This window comes from Lissotriton helveticus, chromosome 5_1 (genome assembly GCF_964261635.1).
Source record: "Lissotriton helveticus chromosome 5_1, aLisHel1.1, whole genome shotgun sequence".
Lineage (NCBI taxonomy): Eukaryota > Metazoa > Chordata > Amphibia > Caudata > Salamandridae > Lissotriton > Lissotriton helveticus.
Genome location: NC_136065.1, coordinates 1,661,371,230 through 1,661,391,984, shown reverse-complemented (window position 1 = coordinate 1,661,391,984; position 20,755 = coordinate 1,661,371,230). Strand labels below are relative to the sequence as shown.

General features: G+C 44.3%; 1 protein-coding gene across 4 annotated transcripts in view; it reads right to left on the bottom strand.

Moving 5' to 3' along the window:
• REM2 (RRAD and GEM like GTPase 2) overlaps nt 1-20,459 on the bottom strand; it is a 278,221-nt gene extending 257,762 nt beyond the window's left edge. Inside the window, exon 1 of one of the 4 annotated variants that reach the window (XM_078644878.1) lies at nt 20,028-20,459. In XM_078644878.1, coding sequence (XP_078501004.1) covers nt 20,028-20,050 — 23 coding nt within the window. In that variant the 5' untranslated portion in view covers nt 20,051-20,459. Of the gene's footprint in view, nt 1-18,252; nt 18,337-18,533; nt 18,673-19,500; nt 19,745-20,027 lie in introns of those variants that run through there. The other 3 variants (XM_078644879.1, XM_078644880.1, XM_078644881.1) reach the window with 3 other exon arrangements.
• Between the last annotated feature and the right edge of the window lie 296 nt (nt 20,460-20,755).

The window sequence follows — 20,755 nt, the reverse complement described above, 5'->3', positions numbered from 1 at the left end:
TGAAAAATAAAATTCTACCAAAAGAAACAGATTGGGTAAAAATAGACTGAACAATACAAGAAGCCAAAGAGTCAGTTCACGCATTTTATGAAAGACTGTTATTGGTGTTTAAACAGTACAGTGGATATGAGGAATTGAATGAAAAGGCTATGAGTCACTTTGTGTATCGCTTTGTGTTTGGATTGATACCAGAAATAGGGGATATGATTAAGCATAATTTAATGGGATGGCAATCACGTTCTGTAGACAAAGTCTTGAAACATGCAAAATATTGTAGTGATGAAATTGAAGTAAAGCAAAGGAAACTCAAGGAGAAAGCAATGTGGGCACAAGTAAAGGTTGCAGAACATCAAGTAGCTCAATTAGAAAATAAAACTACAGAAGGGAAGCAAAATAGAGTAAAAGGAAATGTTAATAAGCCAAAATTAACTAGAAACATAGAAGAATTAAAGAAGAAATATCCATGTCATAATTGCGGTAGGATGGGGCATTGGAGGAATGAGTGTAAGTATCCACAGAAAGTTAATTCAGAAAATAAATAATTGAATCCGCAGGTGCAGAATGAGATATATTAACAGCCATCGCCACAGCAACAGGTAGTTAATCCACAGTGTCAGGTGCCACAACCTCCACTTCCTCACAATGTAAACCTACAGAGACACAATACAGAGACAGGATTCTGCGCAGGAGATCAGGTAGCAAGAAATAACAGAGTACATGCGAGTCCGCAATATTGGCTGAAAGAAGACGGAAGCGAGTCGGATGACAGTTTCTGACGGTGCCTGAGAGAGGTAGAAGAGTGTGTGCTTGGCGCTACTCTAGAGGTAGATCAGTCTGGTCCATATGTGAATGGGAAGGTGAATGATGTAGATGTGACTTTCCTAGTGGACACAGGTGCTACCCGTTCTACTGTTAGATCAGTGGAAATTCAAAATCTTCCTCTCTCGGGTGAACACATTCAAGTTGTAGGTGTAGCTAATCAACAGATTAAAACGTCCTTAACAAAACCAATTGAAAAAGAGATTGGAAATTTCAAAGATATGTATCGATTTATAGTGTGTGACAGAAGTCCTGTAAATCTTCTTGGAAGGGATATACTGTCCAAAATGAACTGTGCCATTTATTGCTCACCAGATGGCATTGAGCTTCAAACTCCAGACGAGGATAGTTTGTATAAAATGACAGTGACACTAATTGAAGCAGAAAAGAATAGTATGTTTCCTGTGTTTGATCGAGAGAAAATACCTGATGAATTGAAAGAGGTAGTCAAAGAGGAGCAAGTGTGGGATTTCACAGGAGAAGATATTGGTTTGATGAAAAACGTAGATCCCGTGAAAGCTTCTGTGAAAGAAGGAATACGTTATCCAAATATTCCTCAGTACAAAATGACAGCTGAAACAATTGAAGGAATAACACCAGTAATAGATAAATGATTGAGCAAGGGATTTTGAAAGAAATAGAAAGCAGTCCTTGTAATTCACCAATAATGGATTGAAAAAGCCTAACGGAATGCTCAGAATAGTGCAGGACCTGAGAAAGGTAAATAGGATAGTTGTTCCATGTTGTCCAATTGTGCCAAGCCCAGCAGTAATTCTATATCAAATTCCACATGATGCTGAATGGTATACAGTCATTGATCTATGTAATGCGTTCTTCACTCTTCCGTTACACCCTGAAAGCTAACCAATATTTGCGTTCCAAGTCAAAGACCTATTTTGGCACGGTGCTGAATTCCTCAGGGGTATACTGAAAGTCCCTCAATCTTTAATCAATTGTTAAAGAAATCATTAGAAAATGTAAGTCTACCTGGAGAGTCAGTTCTAGTGCAGTACATTGATGATTTTTTACTGGCGTCAAAAACAAAAAGATGCATGCCTTTCAGACACTGTTGCATTGTCAAGTCATGTGGCAGATGAAGGACATAAAGTAGGAATATCAAAGTTACAATTTTGTCAAAAAGAAGTACAATATTTGGGCCACAAGATTGCTAAGGGAATCAGACAAGTCACCTTAGAAAGAATTAAAATGATACAAGGAATGAAACCTCCAAAAACACAGACAGGTGAGAATGTTTTTTGGAATGGTTGGATATTATCGACAATGGATTAGTGGATTTTCACTAATAGCTAAACCATTACAGAGATTGACAAAAGCAGAAGTAAAAGACCCAATAATACTGAATAAGGCAGAATTAGAAGCTTTTGAGCAACTAAAAACAAACCTATGTGAAGCACCAGCATTGGGAATGCCAGATTATGAAAAAGAGTTTGAACTATACTGCAGTGAGAGGGAAGGATGTGCATTGTAAGTTTTAATACAGGAGGCATGGAAAACTGAGAAAGCCAATTGCATACCTTTCCGCTGTTTTAGATCCCGTTGCAAAGGCGTTGCCGGGATGCTTAAAAGCAGTAGCTGCTACAAGTATATGAGTATTGAACAAAGTGAAGGTATAGTGATGGGATTTCCTTTGAGAGTGTATGTACCTCATTCGATGGAGATTCCCCTCACTATAACTAAGGCACAGTACCTTACTAATAATAGAATGACAAAATATGAGATGACAAAATATGAGAAGACCATTCTAGGTGCAGACAACGTTACAATTTCAAGATGTGTAAATGTGAATCCATCTACATTATTACCTGATGTCATGAATGTGGAAGTAAGAGATGAAGTGGATCACAAATGTTTGGATGTTCTAGAATAGTGCACTAAACCAAGGCCTGATATCAAAGATGTACCTTTACCTGAATCTGATTGTGTAATGTTTGTTGATGGATCATGTCTGAGGACAGATGAAGGTGTACTGAGCGCTGCGCATGCGGTTTATACAGTAGCAGATGTCTTGGAAGCATCTTGTCTGAATGGAATCCGTTCAGCTCAAATTGCAGAATTGATTCCTTTGATTAGTGTGAGTTGGGAAAAGAAATAAAGGATCACCATAGTGAATGACAGTATGTATGGATTTCGGGTTGTCCATGATTATGGTCAACTGTGATCCCAAAGAGGTTATATGACTTTGGCAAGATCCCCCATTAGAAATGCTAAATTTGCGAAAATGTTAATTGATGCCATTCAATTACCAGATGAGATAGCGGTTGTAAAATGCGCAGCTCATAAAAAGGGAGATGATTAGATCACTTGTGGTAATAAATATGTGGATTCAATTGCAAAATACTGTGCCAAAAATCTTGCATCTATTAAATCGGGATAGGCGAACTAAACAGGTTTTAAGTCCTTTGATGCTAATCACAGTAGAGGAGACATGGCAGGAGGTAAAACAAATGCAGGAAGAAGATAGTGAAGAAGAGAAAGATAACTGGTTAAAGGCAGGATGTAGACAAATAGAAGAGGAGGAAATCTGGGTTTACAAAGATGAAAGACCAGTAAGGCCTGATAACATGATCTCAAATAAAATATGGCCCGAATGTATCATGGTCAAGCTCATATCGGTAGAGACGCTATGATTCGAATGTTTAGACAGACATGGTACAACCCTAAGTTTAGGATGATTGGCGAGACCCTCTGTCAGAGATGCCTTGTGTGTCAGCAACTGAACCCAAGAAGAAAAGCTGTTGTAAATTTGGGAACCATAGGACGGGAGGGAGGTCCTTTCACAAGAATGCAGTTATATTTCATTGAATTACCACCATGTAACAGCCTTAGGTATGTAATTGTGATCATTTGTTTATTTTCACGATGGGTTCAAGCATTCCCCACTAGGAGGAATGATGGAGTGACTGTTGCCAAACTCAAATTACGTGAGATAATACCGCGCTACGGTTTCCCAGTAATCATTGAAACAGATCGTGGAACTCATTTTCACAATGAACTAATGCAAATGATTTGTGAAGCACTAGACATTCGTCAAAAGTTGCACTGTGCTTACAGACCAGAAGCTTCAGGGGTGGTTGAACAAGTAAATGGAACAATAAAAAACAGAATTGCAAAAATGTGTTTGGCCACAGGACTAAAATGGCCTGATGGGCTGCCACTTGTTCTAATGACCCTGAGGAGTAATCCTGACAAAAGAACAGGATTAAGTTCCCATGAGATTTTGATGGGAAGAGTAATGAGAAAAACATTTGTACCAGTTGATAAACTGTTGAGCATAAATGAGGATATTATACTGGATTACTGCAAAAATCTGTCTGGCGTAGTAACTTCAGTGTTCCATCAGGTGGGAACTGAGGCACAAACGAAAGAGAAACATCCAGCTCATGATCTAGTCCCTGGAGATTGGGTTCGGATAAAGGTTCACTGGAGAAGAAATTGTCTAGTGCCTCTCTGGCAAAGACCTCGACAAGTTATTCTGGTTAGTACCACTGCAGTTAAATGTGCTGGAGTCAAAAGATGGGTTCATGCCACTCACGCTATTCGTGTGCCGGAGCCTGAAAATCTGCAGGAGGAGAGTGAAAGCACCACCGATTCAGACACGGAGGGTGAACCAGGAAAGGATCCAGATACTGAATCTCGACCTGTTCGTCGACATCTGGAGATATCAGATACTAGCTCTGCATCAGAAGGAGAAAATGAAATTGTTGAAACACCAAATATTGAAGATCGACCTGTAAGTCGAGATTTGGTAGAAACTGATACCAGTAAGGACACGGAGTTAAGTGAAAATAAAACTGGTAATTCTGGAAATATTGAAGGACAGTCTGAAAGCTCTGAAAGCAGGAACCGAAATCTCGAAACTGGTGAAAAGGAAATAACTCATGATGAGGATGAGCTTCCAAGTACCAGCTATGGAGAAGTTCCTAACAGAGTGAAAGAACTGACCAAAGAGAAAATGTAAGTTCAGAAAAAGAATAAGATCCTGTAAAATTCATTATAAATGAAGCTATAGAAAGATCTGAAACAGAGACAGATGACAGTGAAGATGAAACTCAATTGAGGATAAGTTCAAGAAAACGAACTTGGAGAGTGGAGCGAAAAACTACTGAACCTGAAATAAAAAGGAGTGAGAAAAAGGAGATAATTGGCCTAAAGAAATTGATGGACTGAAAATCAAACTGGTTAACAAAGAAAAAGTACAATAAGGATCAAGTAAATGAAATAACCAGTCAGAAAGAAAATAGAGGTTGTACAAAGACCAAAAAGAGTGAGAAGGCTAAATCAAAAATATAAATCACCTGAGTGGTCCTACATGGTGCTGCCTTCAATAAGAGAAGTAAACAGCACCCAGGAGAACTTGCATTGTCCAGGTGTTGAAAAAGAAAGTGAGTAAACTAACACAAAGAAAGAAAAAGGATTCCCAAGTGTAACATTGAAAAGAAAAGGGTATTTATATATATATATATATATATATATATATATATATATATCCACCAATTGGCCCCCAGGAGAGTGCACTTTTCACAGCGGGTGCTGGTTTCGAGGACTGACCGTTCCTCGTATTAAATGCTGCACCAATTTTTTCTTCTCAACGAAGAAGACCACACACCAAGGATTAGCAATAATCGTATTTATTTCAAAATTGCAATTATCATCATCCAGCCACCACTTCCGGTCTGCTTCATTGAGAAGAAAAAATTGGTGCAGCATATATATATATCTCCAAACAAAAGCTGTAATTGAACTTGAAGGGAACATTGTAAGTGGAAACAAGGTTAAAAGGAGACAATTGAGGGTAAAAAGATTGTGGAAACTGCTGTGTAAAAAAATGGCTACTAATGAAGCAATTAAATCTAAATGTTACATTTTTAGAAAATGGTGTAGAATGTGGTTAATTTGTACTGGAGTATTAATGTTAATATGGTTAATTCTTGCTATTATCATTCCTTTTAGACCTGATATTGAAAAACTGAAAGTTTGAAAGATAAAAAAGATGATTTGAAAAATTACATGTACATAGGCCTGAAATTCATCAAGATAAGTCGTTCAGTGATTTTCTAAAAATACTTTGTCAAGACTACTATCTGAATATGTGATGACAATGGATGCCAGCGATTGCTAGGTCTGTGTAAAACTCCCAGCATCTGTTTCCGAGGGTGTGACGTAGCACCATTTACCGTTAACACATGGAGTAATCTGTAGTGTAATAAGTTTATTTTATAGAACTGGAAAATTTGAATATTATTATTCTGATTCTGATGATGTATTTGCAAAATTGAAAATTGTTGCAGAACTAAATCAAATTAAGCCTGCTAAAGTTTTTGGAGAATATTTATTAGAAACAAGAATCGACACATGATTATGCCTTTAAACATAATTTGACTTGTAAAATGAGAAATTAAGATAACGTTTTTCTGAATATGGTTGAGGAAAGGAGACAACATTATAAGCGACGAGAAAAAGTGAAACAGACTAAATCTACAAAATGGGCATTTTTAGATGATAATATTGAAGGGCATAATGTAAATGTGGCTATAAATATAGATATAGCATAGTTAGGGAAATTATGTATTCAAAGAGATAACACTGTGTATGACAATTATTTTTTGGGTGCAAGTCAATGTGAAGACACTGATATTATCAAAGGGGGATGGGGATTTAAAGGTGGAAATGACACAGTCTTTCCGGGAATTCACTTTTTATGTGGGAACAAGGCTTATTATAGATTACCAGATCACCGATACGGATCGTGTTACCTTGGCTTGGTCTTTCCTAAAATTTTCCATGTCGATAGGGGCACTAATGAAATTCACGAAATAGGTAAACCACTAAGTCGTAGAAGAAGAGAAAGTGTAATTGAAATAATAGGTGATGTTTTTGAAGCACTAACACCAGCAGTAAGCATATCATTTAATGCAAACCGAATTAGAAAATTGTCAACAATAGTAGACCGATTGTCAACAGACACAGCTGGACGATTTTTAATGGTTAACACTGTAATGTTTGCTATGAGAATTATGGTAATGCAAAGTCGACTTGCTTTAGATATAATTTTGGCAAAAGAAGGAAGCGTTTGTGGAATTTTAAAGGTACAACACTGTTGTACCTACATTCCTGATAAAAGTCAGAACATTGAGAGATATATTATAAATATTACACAATTGCATAAGGAAATAGAACCACTGGAAGTTGAAGGTGTTCTTGAGAAACTTGGTAGAAGTTTAACAGCAGTTAAAAATTGGTTTTATGAAATAAGTAGATTATAGGGAAAATACTAATACCAGTAATAATAATTGTGATCTTATTTTTGAGATTAAGTTGTCAATGTAGGAAGAGAAGAAATGTCAAAAGGTCTTTGAAGAAAAAGATGGAAGAAAAACAAGACAGGGAAAGGGAAAAAGGTGATATTGAGATGGAACAGTTTAAAGAAAAGTTTTATCAAGATGGAAAGAAATTAGAAGAAACAGAAATATAACACGTACTAATTAAAAGAATTTGAAACATGTGGAGATAAAATGTTCTAAATTTTGGGAGATATTTGGTGATAAAATCACCAAAGGTGGAAGTTGATGGAGCAAGGTGGAAACAAAAATGTTTGTATACCCCTTGTGAAAGTAACTTTCCATAACAATAATATGTACTAAACGTGCTGTATTGAAATTAACCAACATAGAATAGAATGCACACACACACAAATACATGTGGGATATTAATTTGCATGAAATTGTCAAGCATAATTTACTAATTTGTCGTATATTGTGTCATAAAGGGTACGCATTTGTTAAAATCTAATTGAAAATTGCATACATGTGCTTTTTGTCTGTTTATTTGTGGCATAAATCGTGAAGATTGGTAAGTAAATTCACGCATATATGTTGCTTAAAGCTAGGTAAATACTAACTGGGATATTATTAGAAAGGCTTGAATATTTAACAAGGACCCCCTGAGGATTCGGATACAGCAAAGTTCCTAGGCCAGGGAAAAAGAACCAATTGACAAAAAACAACCTAGGCAACCTATAGAATATAATCACAGACAAATGGCTACAAGAGGTTAAGAAAATGTATATTGCTTTATTCTCAGATTATATATTAAAAAAATGCATAACATATAGTACAATCGACAATGGACATGAATTAAAATTTACTCTCACATAAGTAAAGGTTGAACAAATTTATACATTAGTGGCAAAGAAATATATATACACGAATTCTTGGATTAAAAGGGAAAACATAGAAAAGTGGCCGATAGGATCTCTACGCGCGTTTCGGCGAACCAGCGCCTTCTTCTGGAGTAGCCACACAAAGCTAAGTAGTTTTCAAGTTTTACATCACTGATTATTGAGACGTATAGCCAATGTTTTTTTTGGAAATTTTCAACCAATAGGTCTTTTTCTTGATGCTTATTTCGGATATCAAAAGTTAAGTCCCGCCTGCCAGATATGTGTTAAAGATGTATTTCTAGTATCTGGTTTGTTTCAAATATCAAGTTAGTTAAAAGATCTCCCTGCCCGAGGTAATACGGCAGAGCTCCTTAAAATTGTAGATATATTTGTGTTTGAGATGAAATTCTTATAAAGAGAATTCTTCCTGTATATTCTGGATTTTGATACACATCTTGGATAATGGGTGTTTTTTTGGTTAAAAGATCTCCCTGCCCGAATAATACGGCAAGGCTCTTTGCAGTATAACAGGTAGTATTCTCGCTTGCATGGATTTATAAAGACATCTAAGGTCTCAAGTGGTTTTTTGGAACAAAGATCTCCCTGCCCGAATAGATCGGCAAGGCTCTTTGAAGGTAGAAAAAATGGGGGGGACGCCCTTTCTTTGATTAGCAGCAGGGCAGCAGTGAATCTGGCGGCGGGAGTCCTGGGTGTTCAGCCGTGACGGATGACGTCTAGGATAGATCGGTCATATTATTAGAAAGGGGCAGGTGAACAGAAAGGCTTTATTTAGTAAATGTACGTTTATTTGTGTTTGTTTCAATAATAGTTCCTAAATTGAGGCCTATGTTACCAAAAGAAAATGGAAGCCGACTGTGACTCCGAGGTGGCGGTCTAAGTACGCATGCGCCGACTGAAGCGAGAGCTGCCTGTGCATGAGCAGTATGGGTCAAGGACAGCGTGGCCTGCTATATGCAGTATATGCCAAGTTTATTGAAGTCAGCAAGATGACTCGTGGGAATGGGGCACCGAATAACAATTTAAAGGACACATCGAAGGAAGTAGAATTTGAACAATGGCACCACTTTTTTTTTATCATAATGATGACTACGCATAAATTGAACAGTAAAGCGATGAGGTGATGCTCATCCAACTCTAAATTGACCAATCACGGACATTCTAGGACATAAGAGTTACGAATTTAGATAGATAAGTTAATGAAAAAGGGTATAAAAGACATTTGGGACTTTGAAGGGAGCTTGCTTTTTGATTTAATCTTTGCACCCAGAGATGCTGTCGGTCTGCGCAATTTTTCTTATGGCGCAGGACTTTAACATTTTTCTAAACTTTAACTTTTGAATGGGTGCGAAGTCCTATGAGAGGGAAACATCGAGAGAGAGGTGTTTGTTTGGGAACTATTTTTGTGCTGATGTCGGTGTCTCTACATCTGGGTAATATACTTTTGACTTATTTTCCTAAACTGTCATGCTAATAAATGAATGTTTTTTTAATGTAACTTTTCTTTCAGGATTATTAATGCATAACTGAATTATTCTTTCAAGTAAAACAGATCATGCTAGGAGATTAAATCTCTAAATAAAAATGAAAAAGTTGGAGAATTAAGCAGGTCTTGTTTCCTTTAGTTAACTTTTACTAGCTGATCCATCGAAAATGAATAGTGGGGTGTTTTAAATCTTTCCTTCAGAGAAAATCATGGTATTAGAATTTAACCTGCAGGTGTAAATAATGTATAAATCTTAAGTTTAGGCACTCCGCTATAGCCCCGCGGCTCTACTTTTGGTCTTCACTGAATCCTCAGAGCAGAATAAATGTGTGAATGAATGTTAGAAGTTATGGGCCCATTTGTGAGAAATTAGTTAATAGCTCCGTGGGTTAAGGTGATGGGTTATGAAGATTTATTGGAGCCGTGTTGCACCACTCTCCCCTATCCAGCTTTCTACTAAGAGGCTCCGGCTTCACTTGAAAGCAGTAGCGGCTGCCACCTGACGTGAGTGGTGCGGATTGCAATAAATAAACAAGCATTTGCAATGCAATAGGTCTCGCATTAGGAAATTGTGAGCTATTGGTATTGTAAATGACACTTTTTGGGTTTCGCCTGCCGAAGGCTGCGCTCTGCGCAGCTTTTCGGCGCAGGTGAAATCCTATGTTGACAATAAGGAGTTCGGGAACGTCCCCCGGCTCTCATTGGCTAGCTCCATAAATGGAGGCTAGCCATTGGGTGCCGGATCTGTCCGTCAAGGCCGGACCAGATTCGGGGGCGTTCCCGAGATTTTTTCCCTGGGCGGAGTTACGTTTTTTCCCGTTCCCTCCCCTTTCCCGCCGTCCGTGTCCTCTCCCGCCCCCCTCCCACCGTCCGTGTTCTCTCCCGCACCCCTCCCGCCGTCCGTGTTCTCTACCGCCCCCCTCCCGTCGTCCGTGTTCTCTCCCGCCCCCCTCCCGTCGTCCGTGTTCTCTCCGGCCCCCCTCCCGCTTGTTTTCCTGATGCTGGCCTCGCAATGGCGCTGCGTCTCTCCTCCCCCTCCCGCTTGTTTTGTTAGCTGTGTAGCGGCAACACAGGGCATGGATGTGATGTTTTCTTTGGACGCTTGTTGGCCTTTTTTATGCCCACCTCAAAGAGCGCTAATAAAACAATGCGTCGTCCGCCCAGTCGCGCCATGCAAATTCAGTTACACCCAAGACTGACTGGAGTCACAACGCCCCATGCCCTATCAAATGCCAGGATACGAGGAAACAAGGGTCCGCCGCCAGCCCCCCTCCCCCCCAAGTCGCATTCGGTCTCCTGATTTGGCGCAGTTAGTATTCCCTGTTGAGCGTTGCAAAGGAGACGTGGGGCGACGCGCGGGACCGAAGAAGATGCCTGGTAAGTTTAATTCATTGCATTAACCCACCCCTCCCTGCGCGGTTTTCCTCCCTTTCCCCCCAGCCCCCTGATTCATGCCGGCCGTGACTGGAGTTGTTCCACCGGCTGCGACTAAAGAAGCAACTTTTTCATGAACCCTCGACGAAGCAAAGAGAATTCCGCCTGACTTGATGGATCCCTTCTAACTTATTCTCTCAGAGACGGCGTACTCGCTTGATACTAAAGTAAACACATGTATGCAAAGTGACCGTTAATAATTAAGTATTGTTGTGAATGTGTGGGGCTCACTACTGGAGTACGACCCCTGTAAACATGCAATTTTGCGGCGTTTCCGGCATAATCTTTGATTTGCCACACAATCCATCACCGTTTTGCATAACTTGCTGATTTTGACAAAAAAAAAAATAACTTTTTCTAGCTCAAACAGATCAAAATGTATTAATAAAAACGGTGCTGCATGTGTTGCTGCGCAGGGGCAGGCCTTCCTTCTATCGCGCGGCTGCAGGTCACCTCAGACCTGTCAGTTGCTGATTGCTATATTTAGATATTCAACTGATAAAAATGTGAAATGTTTGCCCATGCGGCGTTAATATATGCAGCAGTGGCAAAACAATGAGATAGTGCTGCTTGAAAGTGTGCCGCATTAAGCTGCATAATTTGCTTTGGTTTGCCTACTTTTGAGGACTACACACATTTTAATGGTAAATGCCACTATCTGAGGGAAAAATCAGTAAGAGTTTAATACCAGTCTCTAAAGGGCAGGGATACTGCGCGTTACACGAGGCACAGATTGCAGGTGTGATTAGTCTCCATGAGTACAGGGGAGCTGCTTGCGGGATGAGCCACAGATAGATGTCAGGAACATTCGGTTGGCAGTATGAAGCTCACAGCCTCAGCTGCTTGACCCGACCTCCTAGCCATGGGCCGCAAAGTCGAAGAATCCCATACGAAGCACCCATCTGCTGGTGTCATTTGCAGCATTATTGCCACAGTGCCTTTGACATTGTGTTTGTTCCTTTCACAAGTGGAAGTAATATTATTGTTAAGTTAAAGCCCCCGGGGAGCCAGCCCACACAAATATCTTGCTGCTGATTTGTTTCCTGCTCCAGCATCAGCAGGAGTTTATTTTTCACAAGTGCAATACCCCTGATATTGTGAGAGGCATAAATGGTGCAACATTGCAGTCGACCTCATTGATATTAAAGTATTGTGTAAACAGTACTATAGATAACTACGTAGTCCGATCTCTGAAATTAAGGCTGACTTTACCATATTTTGTGCGGAGTATTTGTAATCATGTGTCCCACTCTACTATTCTTTCTGCAATCATGCACCACACGCAGGTATGATTTCAGTAATCATGCTTCACACATTGCTGTGATTGCAAACATCTTGACCAACACACAGGTATGCCCCCTTAATTGCTGAATAACGATGCTCCTCACTGGTGAAGGCAGTCATCTTTTTCTGAGATGTTCTCTTTCAGGATTCTCCTTTAGTGGAGGGCTGGGCATCCCTTTTGCCTTCCTCAGTCCATTTGTCCGGTGGCTCACACCCTATAATGAATGGTCTTTGGTAGCTCACACAGTACAATTCAGACAATCTTGACATGCAAATGGGTGTAATGTCTGATATTTATATGTTTCCCTCGTCGTCAATGCTTGATGTTGCTCTCCAGAAAGTGTCACTCATAGTCGTTAAAATATCACTCATATTTGCACTGAAATTATGAAAATGTCCCACTATGAATCTGATACCTTGGCAGCTATGCTTTGCTTGTTGTTTTTCTCGCTAAACTTTTCCTATTGCACAGTGTGAGACTTGCAGTAAGCTCAGCTGTGGAAATGTAAAGTCATGGTTTCTAAGTCGATGCAGAGACCATGTGGTAAAAAGGAGGGAACCTCATGACTGAGGCATCCCTTCATACTCCCTTAGTCCCCTGTCCTTCACACAATTATGGACAGACATTATGGACAAAAGTCCCGCCTCTCACCGCCTCTCACTTCCATTGGCTAGCTCCATAAATGGAGGCTAGCCATTGGAAGTGAGATCTATCGTTCAAACAGCAAGAAGTGAGATGTGGGCTGCCCTGCCTCTGTGTGGGTGCGTGTGGTTCTGGGTGGGTGGGTGTGTGTGTGGCTCTGGGTGGGTGGGTGTGTGTAAGGGGGCTCTGGGTGTGTGTGTGTGTGTGGGGGGGGGCTCTGGGTGCGTGTGTGTGTGTGTGTGTGTTGGGGGGGCTCTGGGTGTGTGTGTGTGGCGGGGCTCTGGGTGTGTGTGTGTCTCTGGGTGTGTGTGTGTGTGTCTGTGTGTGTGTGTGTGTGTGTGTCTCTGGGTGTGTGTGTGGCTCTCTGGGTGTGTGTGTGGCTCTGGGTGTGTGTGTGTGTGTGGCTCTGGGTGTGTGTGTGGGGTAGTAATTGCTGTCTGCTGAGCTCGTCCGTAGGGTACAATAGGTCTCACATTGCGAGAGATTAAGCTAATGGCAATGTAAATGACAAAACCAACACATAAATACAAAGTTTGTCATTTACAATGCCAATAGCTCTAACTTTTCCAAAGGCGAAACCATTGCATTGTAAATGCTTGTTTTTAATATGTGTTGGCTTTGAAAATATATAAATTAATAGCATTGTTATTCACAAAGCCAATAGCTTACACTTTCCTAATGAGAGTCATATTGGCTATGGCAATGCTTGTTGGTAGCAAGCAAGGACAGTGCTGTTGTGGTGCTGAGTGATGATGTGGTGGTGTCCCCGAGTGATGTGGTGGTGTCCCCGAGTGATGTGGTGGTGTCCCCGAGTGATGTGGTGGTGTCCCCGAGTGATGTGGTGGTGTCCACGAGTGATGTGGTGGTGCCCACGAGTGATAGAGGGTGGAGTTGGAGGGTGAGGGGGTGTGAGGGTGAGGGGGTGTGAGGGTGAGGGGGTGTGAGGGTGAGGGGGTGTGAGGGTGAGGGGGTGTGAGGGTGAGGGGGTGTGAGGGTGAGGGGGTGTGAGGGTGAGGGGGTGTAAGGGTGAGGGGGTGTAAGGGTGAGGGGGTGTAAGGGTGAGGGGGTGTAAGGGTGAGGGGGTTTAAGGGTGAGGGGGTGTGGGGGTGTGAGGGTGAGGGGGTGTGAGGGTGCGAGAGGGTGTGTGAGGATGAGGGGGTGAGGGTGTGATGGTGAGTGATGGTGTGTGAGGGTGAGGGGGTGAGGGTGAGTGAGTGTGAGGGTGTGTTTAGCAGAGAATATAAATTAAAATATATATGTTCAATTCACTTGGTTGGTAGAAGCAATCTTATAAACCGGCTACCTTTTTCCCTTTGACTTTAAAGGCTACAAATATCTGGCAGCATATCGCACCTTTCATTTAAAAAGTAAATAGTACATGTTCTAAGTGCAAGCGGGCACATATAAATATAAAAGGGCTTGAGAATAGTGAAGGCCCAAACAATGCTTTACTCAGAAATATGGCCTGCAGCATCCCCCAGTCCATGACGGGCAAGGGGGGTAAAACTATTCCAGCCCAATGAGAGTTGCACGCCTTTCTTGGCTCTCCTGTTAGAAAAAAACTCCAATCAGGAAAACGTTTGCTAAGGGCTGGATGGGATAATCTGCTTCACAGTTGCAGGGCAGCGTTTTGTACAGCATAGGTGAGAAGGGGCTTAGTGAGGTGGGGTCAAAGGTCCATGGTGCAAATTCTGACAAGTTCGTCAAAAGGGGCACAAAAGACAGGCTGAAACAGGGGTGGTTATTTGTTTGAAGCAGGAATCAAATGGTAATAAAGGATAGTGTCCAAGCGTGTCAAGCTTGATGGGGAGGATACAAGATTTTTTTTATTTTGGTCAGTAAAGCCACAGATGCCCTTGCAGTGTCGCTGTATGTTGAGTCTATGAAAAAAAAAGTAGAATACATGCAAAGCTGATACAACAGGAAGTCAAGGTCTCACCAAGAGAGGCGGAAGAGGAAGTTATGTGATTGTAGAGCGGAAAACAGGGCATATAACATGGACAAATTATTTATACACCGGAAGTGTTGATTAGCGCCATGAAACCCTTCAAGCTTATGAGCAATTACATAATCGCATATATAGTAGCCTGCCGAGAAGAGCCGCTATCTTCAGGTGGCACGATTCGATCCGTTTTAGAAAGTAAACATTGTGTAGCTAAAGAAATGCGAGCTGCCGCCATTAAGATCAAGCATGGCATGCCGCTGCATAACAAAGTATAATTTAAAAAAATTATTTGTTGAGCCACACTATAAGAAAGGCAAGCGGCAGACACTGTTCCAGCTGAAACGCGGCATGCCAGTGTGGTTGAAAAAGTTTAGCAAGGCGCACATAACAAAACTAACTAGACAGTTTCTTGCGGATATTTAGTGCTGCGTCGTGACGCACACGGCTGCCGCACTGGTGAATTGTAGTGATTTACGCTGGGACCTGGAAATGAAATCACCTTCCTCCACATGAAAAAAGCTGACGTTCCGATTCCGGCCTTAAATATGAAACGGATGAAAATAACTTCGGAGGCTCAAGTTTTGAATCTGTGTATTGTGAGGGCGCGTACATTTTAAGTGTGACGTGCCTGGACCTTTTTCAACGTACAGAGGGGATTTAATCTCCTGTAATGTAAATAATACGGTGCTCACGTAAAGGTAAAGCGCTCCAATACCTTCGGGTCGAGTTCGCGCTATATAAAATATGCAACAAAAAAGAAAGGTGAGGCGGGGCACCTGATGTACGAGGAGGGCGTGAATCGAGCTTTAATGGCACTTTGAGAAGGTGGGGAGACAATGAAGCCACGCACAGTGGTCGTGTCGAAAAGTTTGGGAGGCGCAGCCTAAAGAAAAGGAGGTGTGCCCAAAAGTTGGGGGTGTGTCGGACAGCGGAGAAGCAGGAGTAGTTTGGAAGTGTTGCATGCAGTCCGCGCGCATGCGCCTGAGGTGCTCAGATCGCAGCGGTTGCTGAAAGGCTGCGCACCATGGCACCTTTGCTGAAGCTTGGCACCCTGGTCCTCCTCGGTTTATGGTGTTTGCGCAGCAGGGTGTCCCAGGCGGCGGCTGCGAGCCCCCGCAAGGGCGCAGCGGAGCAGTGCGGGCCGAAGGTAAGCCGGGCGCACTGGCACCTGATGGCATGTCTGTCCTGCACCAGCTGGGGAAGTCCGCTGGCCTGGGCATGCCTTCCTTGGATCACCTGGGGAAGTCCACAGGTCGCGGCTGTGCATAGCGCTTTGTTAGAAGGGGGGTTTTGGGAGCTCTGTACCCCGGCTGTGCAGAGAACACCAGGACTGTGGGACACGCAGAAAGAGCCCGGTAAGTGGAAGGGTGTACGTGTGTGTGTTCGAGTGTGTCTGTGCATTTGTCTGTCTGTGTGCGCGTGCGTCTGTTTAAGGGGGGGTGCGTGTGTGTATGTAGTGTGTGTGTGCCTGTGTATGCGTGTGGCTGTGTATGTGCGCATGCGTGAGTGTGCCTGTGTGAGTGTGTTTGCGCATGGGAATGAGGCACGAGAGGGGCACGGTGCTGTGCGCGCCCACGAGGTCAAATCTGCGCTCGTGCACCCTCTCGTGTCTACATTCCCAAATACGGCTGACAATAGGTCTTTCGCTGACGCTCGACCTAAAAAGGACTTCTCTTTTGTGGCCAGCTGCCACCTCTCCTCCATCCTCGTAATCTTCCTGTTTTGGCTGGCGGAAGCAGGAAGCACCTAGGCAGGCAGGCTCCCCTGAGCCAATCACAACGCATTGGTCTCAGACTGCAACAGGGAGCCTGTGCATGTTCCTGATATGCAAAGTGTGCATGAACTGTTTGGTCGGCTCAAGCGGGCCAGCCAAATAGTTTATGCGCGCTTTGGGAGTACACAGCACCCCTCCCCTGCTCTGACTAGCTCCGCCCCACCACTGAGTGCAATAGGGAAAGTAAAATGATAATAAAGATGTTATTATGTTATTTTACCTTTTGAGCAGTGGGGCGACTCTCCTCCGCCTTAACAGAGGAGCCGCCACTGCGAGCACTGGTATTTTACAGGCACCAGCCTGACAACTCCACCAGGCTTCCGAGACAGGCCAGCATTGTACACGTCCCCTCGGCGACAGCTTGCGATGTGACTGACTGAAATGCTCATAAGGCTGGTGACAGGCCCCGTCAGGCCGCAATTATACCGAGTTCCCTCCTTACAGCGCTTGGATCCCAATCACAAGAACATTCTTCTTTTTCGGCAGCCGAAGCGGTCACCATGGCAACCGCGCTGGCTACAAGATGCTGTCTGTTCACAACACAGCCCAAGCAGCGAGGGAGAGGTCGCGGCCTAGCAGAAGCCGTCGAGGAAACCGAGAAGTTTCCCCTCCAGCTGGCGCGTTTTAGGAATAAACCGTAAAACACCGGAGATCACATGCACGGGCACATGAGGGGCTTCACAAACGAATGGGCACATGTCATTTTGACACAGGCATCGACTCTAGTCATCAGCTTCTGGGTTAAACAAAAAAAAAATTTCACAGCATGTAAAGTGCTGTTGGCTAAAAGACCAGTATTGAGTAAAGGTGTTAGCACTGTTCAGGGGCCAGGGATCATCCATTATTGTTCATCGGTAGTTGCAGATCGTGTTATTAAATGTTTGTGGTGCACCGAGTCACGTTTTCAAAGCAGTGTTGGACCTTTGAAGTCAAGGTCTGGGCTAGCTGATCCGCATTGGCCAATATCTCAGCAATTAATCATTGCGGTTTCCAAATGTTTCTGTATTTTTCGTCGCGACAAAAAGGATTCTTGCTCGGTACGTATTGTTGACCCGAGTGGCCTCCGGGTATCGGGCGGGGCCGCATTGAGGGTGGTGGTTTATGCCGGGAGAAGTTCGGGTTGAGGCTGGTCTGTCGTGGGCGTCTCCGCGTAGTAGCGGGTCTGCAGGGAGTGCGCGAGAAAGCGCTGCGCTGCTGTGCAAACACTGACAGCGCCAAATGAAAAGTGCTTACAGGTGAGGGGTGGGATGCGTGGGAGGTGATCGGAAGTATGTAGAAGAGTGAAAGGACGGGGCTGGGGAGGAAAGGGATGACGCATGAAGTATATCTAAAACATACGGGAACAAAAAGAGCGCAAGTCGAGGCTGCTGCAAACATAAATGTCCAGGAAAATGCAATGTCTAATAAGAGTTTCTCATAGTCGCACTGCCGAATGCAAGGTGGAGACTGCTGGCATTCCACGCATGGCGCCTGCGATGCACACACGTCTTTAGCAAGCACGGTGTCTGCGGGTGCAGTTAGATAACGCAAATCTAGTTGCAATGCAACGTGGCGCTGTACAGGGGTGGAGGCCGGAAGGTGTACGCCACAGCTAGCTAGGACCATAGGAAAAGGGGGTGCTATCAATCCACGAAATGCAGTTTAGGGTGCGAGAGGTCCGCTCGGTCACCTGTGGAGCCCGCATGTCAGAGGGTGTGCGAAACACAGCTGTGCAAAATGTAGCGGGCGCCTCCTCCCTGGGCCAGGACACAGGGCATCAAGCGCTTTACCTATCGTAGTTCAACAAGCGCAGCTGCACGGGGCTCCAGCTGCTGGAGTCATTGCTGATAACTCACCCCGATTAGGTTGTCATCTTTTTTGCTTTTGCCGGTTCGTTGGGAATCTATTTCCTTCAGTTTTAGCTACAAAACCGATCTAGCAATCCTAGAAGAATTAAAAATGAACATTTACCTGCTGGGATCCTTCTAATGTTTTCAGAACTCGGAGAGAGTCGTGAATCTACAGTTGACGGTCCAGAGCTGAATCCCGCCTCCTCCTGGAGCCCAGCTCTTACTTTGCCGACTCACCGTGTGATCTCATCCGATTCAATCACTAATACCCCGCCCACTATCACTCTAACCCGGCTCGCGCATGACCCTTCGGCTGACCTCAGGCTCGCTAATCTGGGCTGAGACACTTTTTTTCCTCTTTAGGGAGGCGGCCTCGTGCTGGGCCAGAGAACTATACTGGTAAGAGCTCGGCGCGGATTAATGTCCTACCTAAAATTTGTCCGTGCATCCTGCAGACCGGCACCGCTAATTTTATCATTGTCAAAAATTGGGCAGGCCGGGTTCCCACCCCATAACCTGCGGGTTTTGTACAGATCTCATTCGTATTCAGCAGAGGGCGCGCGCCGCATTCAAACCCGTCTTTTGTTCTAGACAGATCTGTGTAGCACGCACTTGAACCCACGGAGCTTTCCTCAGCAGATTCGGTTTAGGAGTAGATAATCCCTGCGTGCCCCTCACCTCTAATTGAAATGACACTGCCAGATTATGGGATTAGCGCTGTCTGATAAATTGGATGCAACTGACCTAGTGAGGGGTTGAGGCCCGGGACGGCCATTGAGACCATGCCAGGGGGGCGAAAGGCTTACACACATGCTCTAAATTAAACACATCCGGCGAAATCTTCGCCATTATAAATTAAAGTGAAAAAACATTGAGCAGGAAGAACAGTCTTTGAATAATCCCCTTACCGGGAGCAATTAATTTAACCTGCCCTACCCCATCCACTGTAAATTGATGAAAATGTTGCTTTTGAACGCTGCAGACGCGTTAGCCCCTTGGAGCAGCGTTAGAAGGGGGGGGGGGGGGGAATTCCACAGCCAGCCAGCCCCCACACCACCGCAGGGCCCACCCGAGGCATTCATGCTCACCGGCTACAAGCAGCATCTTGATGGAGATCGTGTGGTGTCCTGCCCTGGGATTTGAAGCGACAGACCGGTGCGTTTCCTGAGCTGAGAAGCCGGTTCCTTTCAATCGAACCAATAAATTTAAGGCACCTGGGAGCAATGATTTGTAACTTGTAAGCAGCAGGACCGGGAACTTAAATCGAGCACGCAGTGCCAGAGGCCGCAGTCAGGCAAAGGCTCTGGGGTGTGCAGGGGGTCACGGCGTCCCGCCCTGAAATCACTCAGTCCTCAGCCTACTGGGAAATGTCAGGTGGCAGTATGGCCAGTCAGGCCCTCGTTGTGAGAGGAAAGCAGGGTCTGGAGAGGAAGGCAGGCACAATTAAGAGAACAAACCCCACCCCCGAAAAAATCACCCTCTTTTTTAGAGCAATACATTCAATTCACAACGTTTCTGCATTCCTTCGAGCAGAATTCTGGGATCGACCCATTTTAATTACAGAGCACGTTAAAACCGCCACCCCAACCCTCGGCGCCCCGCCCCCCCTCCATACCTATTAGCCAATTTCGCCTCCATGTCTCCGTTGTCGGTGGGTGGCAAGGTGGTGGGCACCACAGGTGCTGGCGGTGTCGAGATACCACTAGGCTGGGCAGCGGCTTCAAGGCGCCACCCGTAGCAGGTGGTGTAGAATCACCTGAAACGCCGCCCTAGCGCCCTGCCAGCTTCTACCCGCTTCCCTGGTGTCTTGGGGTAGCTTTCTGTTGTCTGCCTGCTTGTGCGCACAGTCCAGGACGAAGGTCAGCGGACGCACTGGCTGTTCCCTCGATCGAGTTTCTTCCCACTGCAGACCTCACGTCTTCTCTTGTGCAGTCGCTTTCTCTATAGGTAGCGCCACGAGTCCTAAAACAATCAGAGCCTCCAGGCGCCTCTCATTTGTGCACACCGACGGTCTCCAATCCAAGCTGAGGTCGCTCGGGATGAGCCTGCAGGTTCGGGGTGCACCGCCTGGGAGCCCGGCCGCTCTCCTTTGCCAGAGTGATTCTTGCTGCTGTCACTCTGTCCGGTGTTGTGAGCGGCGTCGGTCCTCGGAGCAGCGCCGTCTCCCTGGTGTGGCACCTGTTGCTGCTCTTAGCTGCACGCGGCCGCCTTTGTGCTGTGTATGTGTATCTGTATGCGTCTGCAAGTATGTATGCTTGTATGTGCCTCTTGACAGGTAGGTTATGGGTTGACAACCACCCGGCACTTAATTAATCAAGTGGGCGCTATGGTGATGCGCAGACT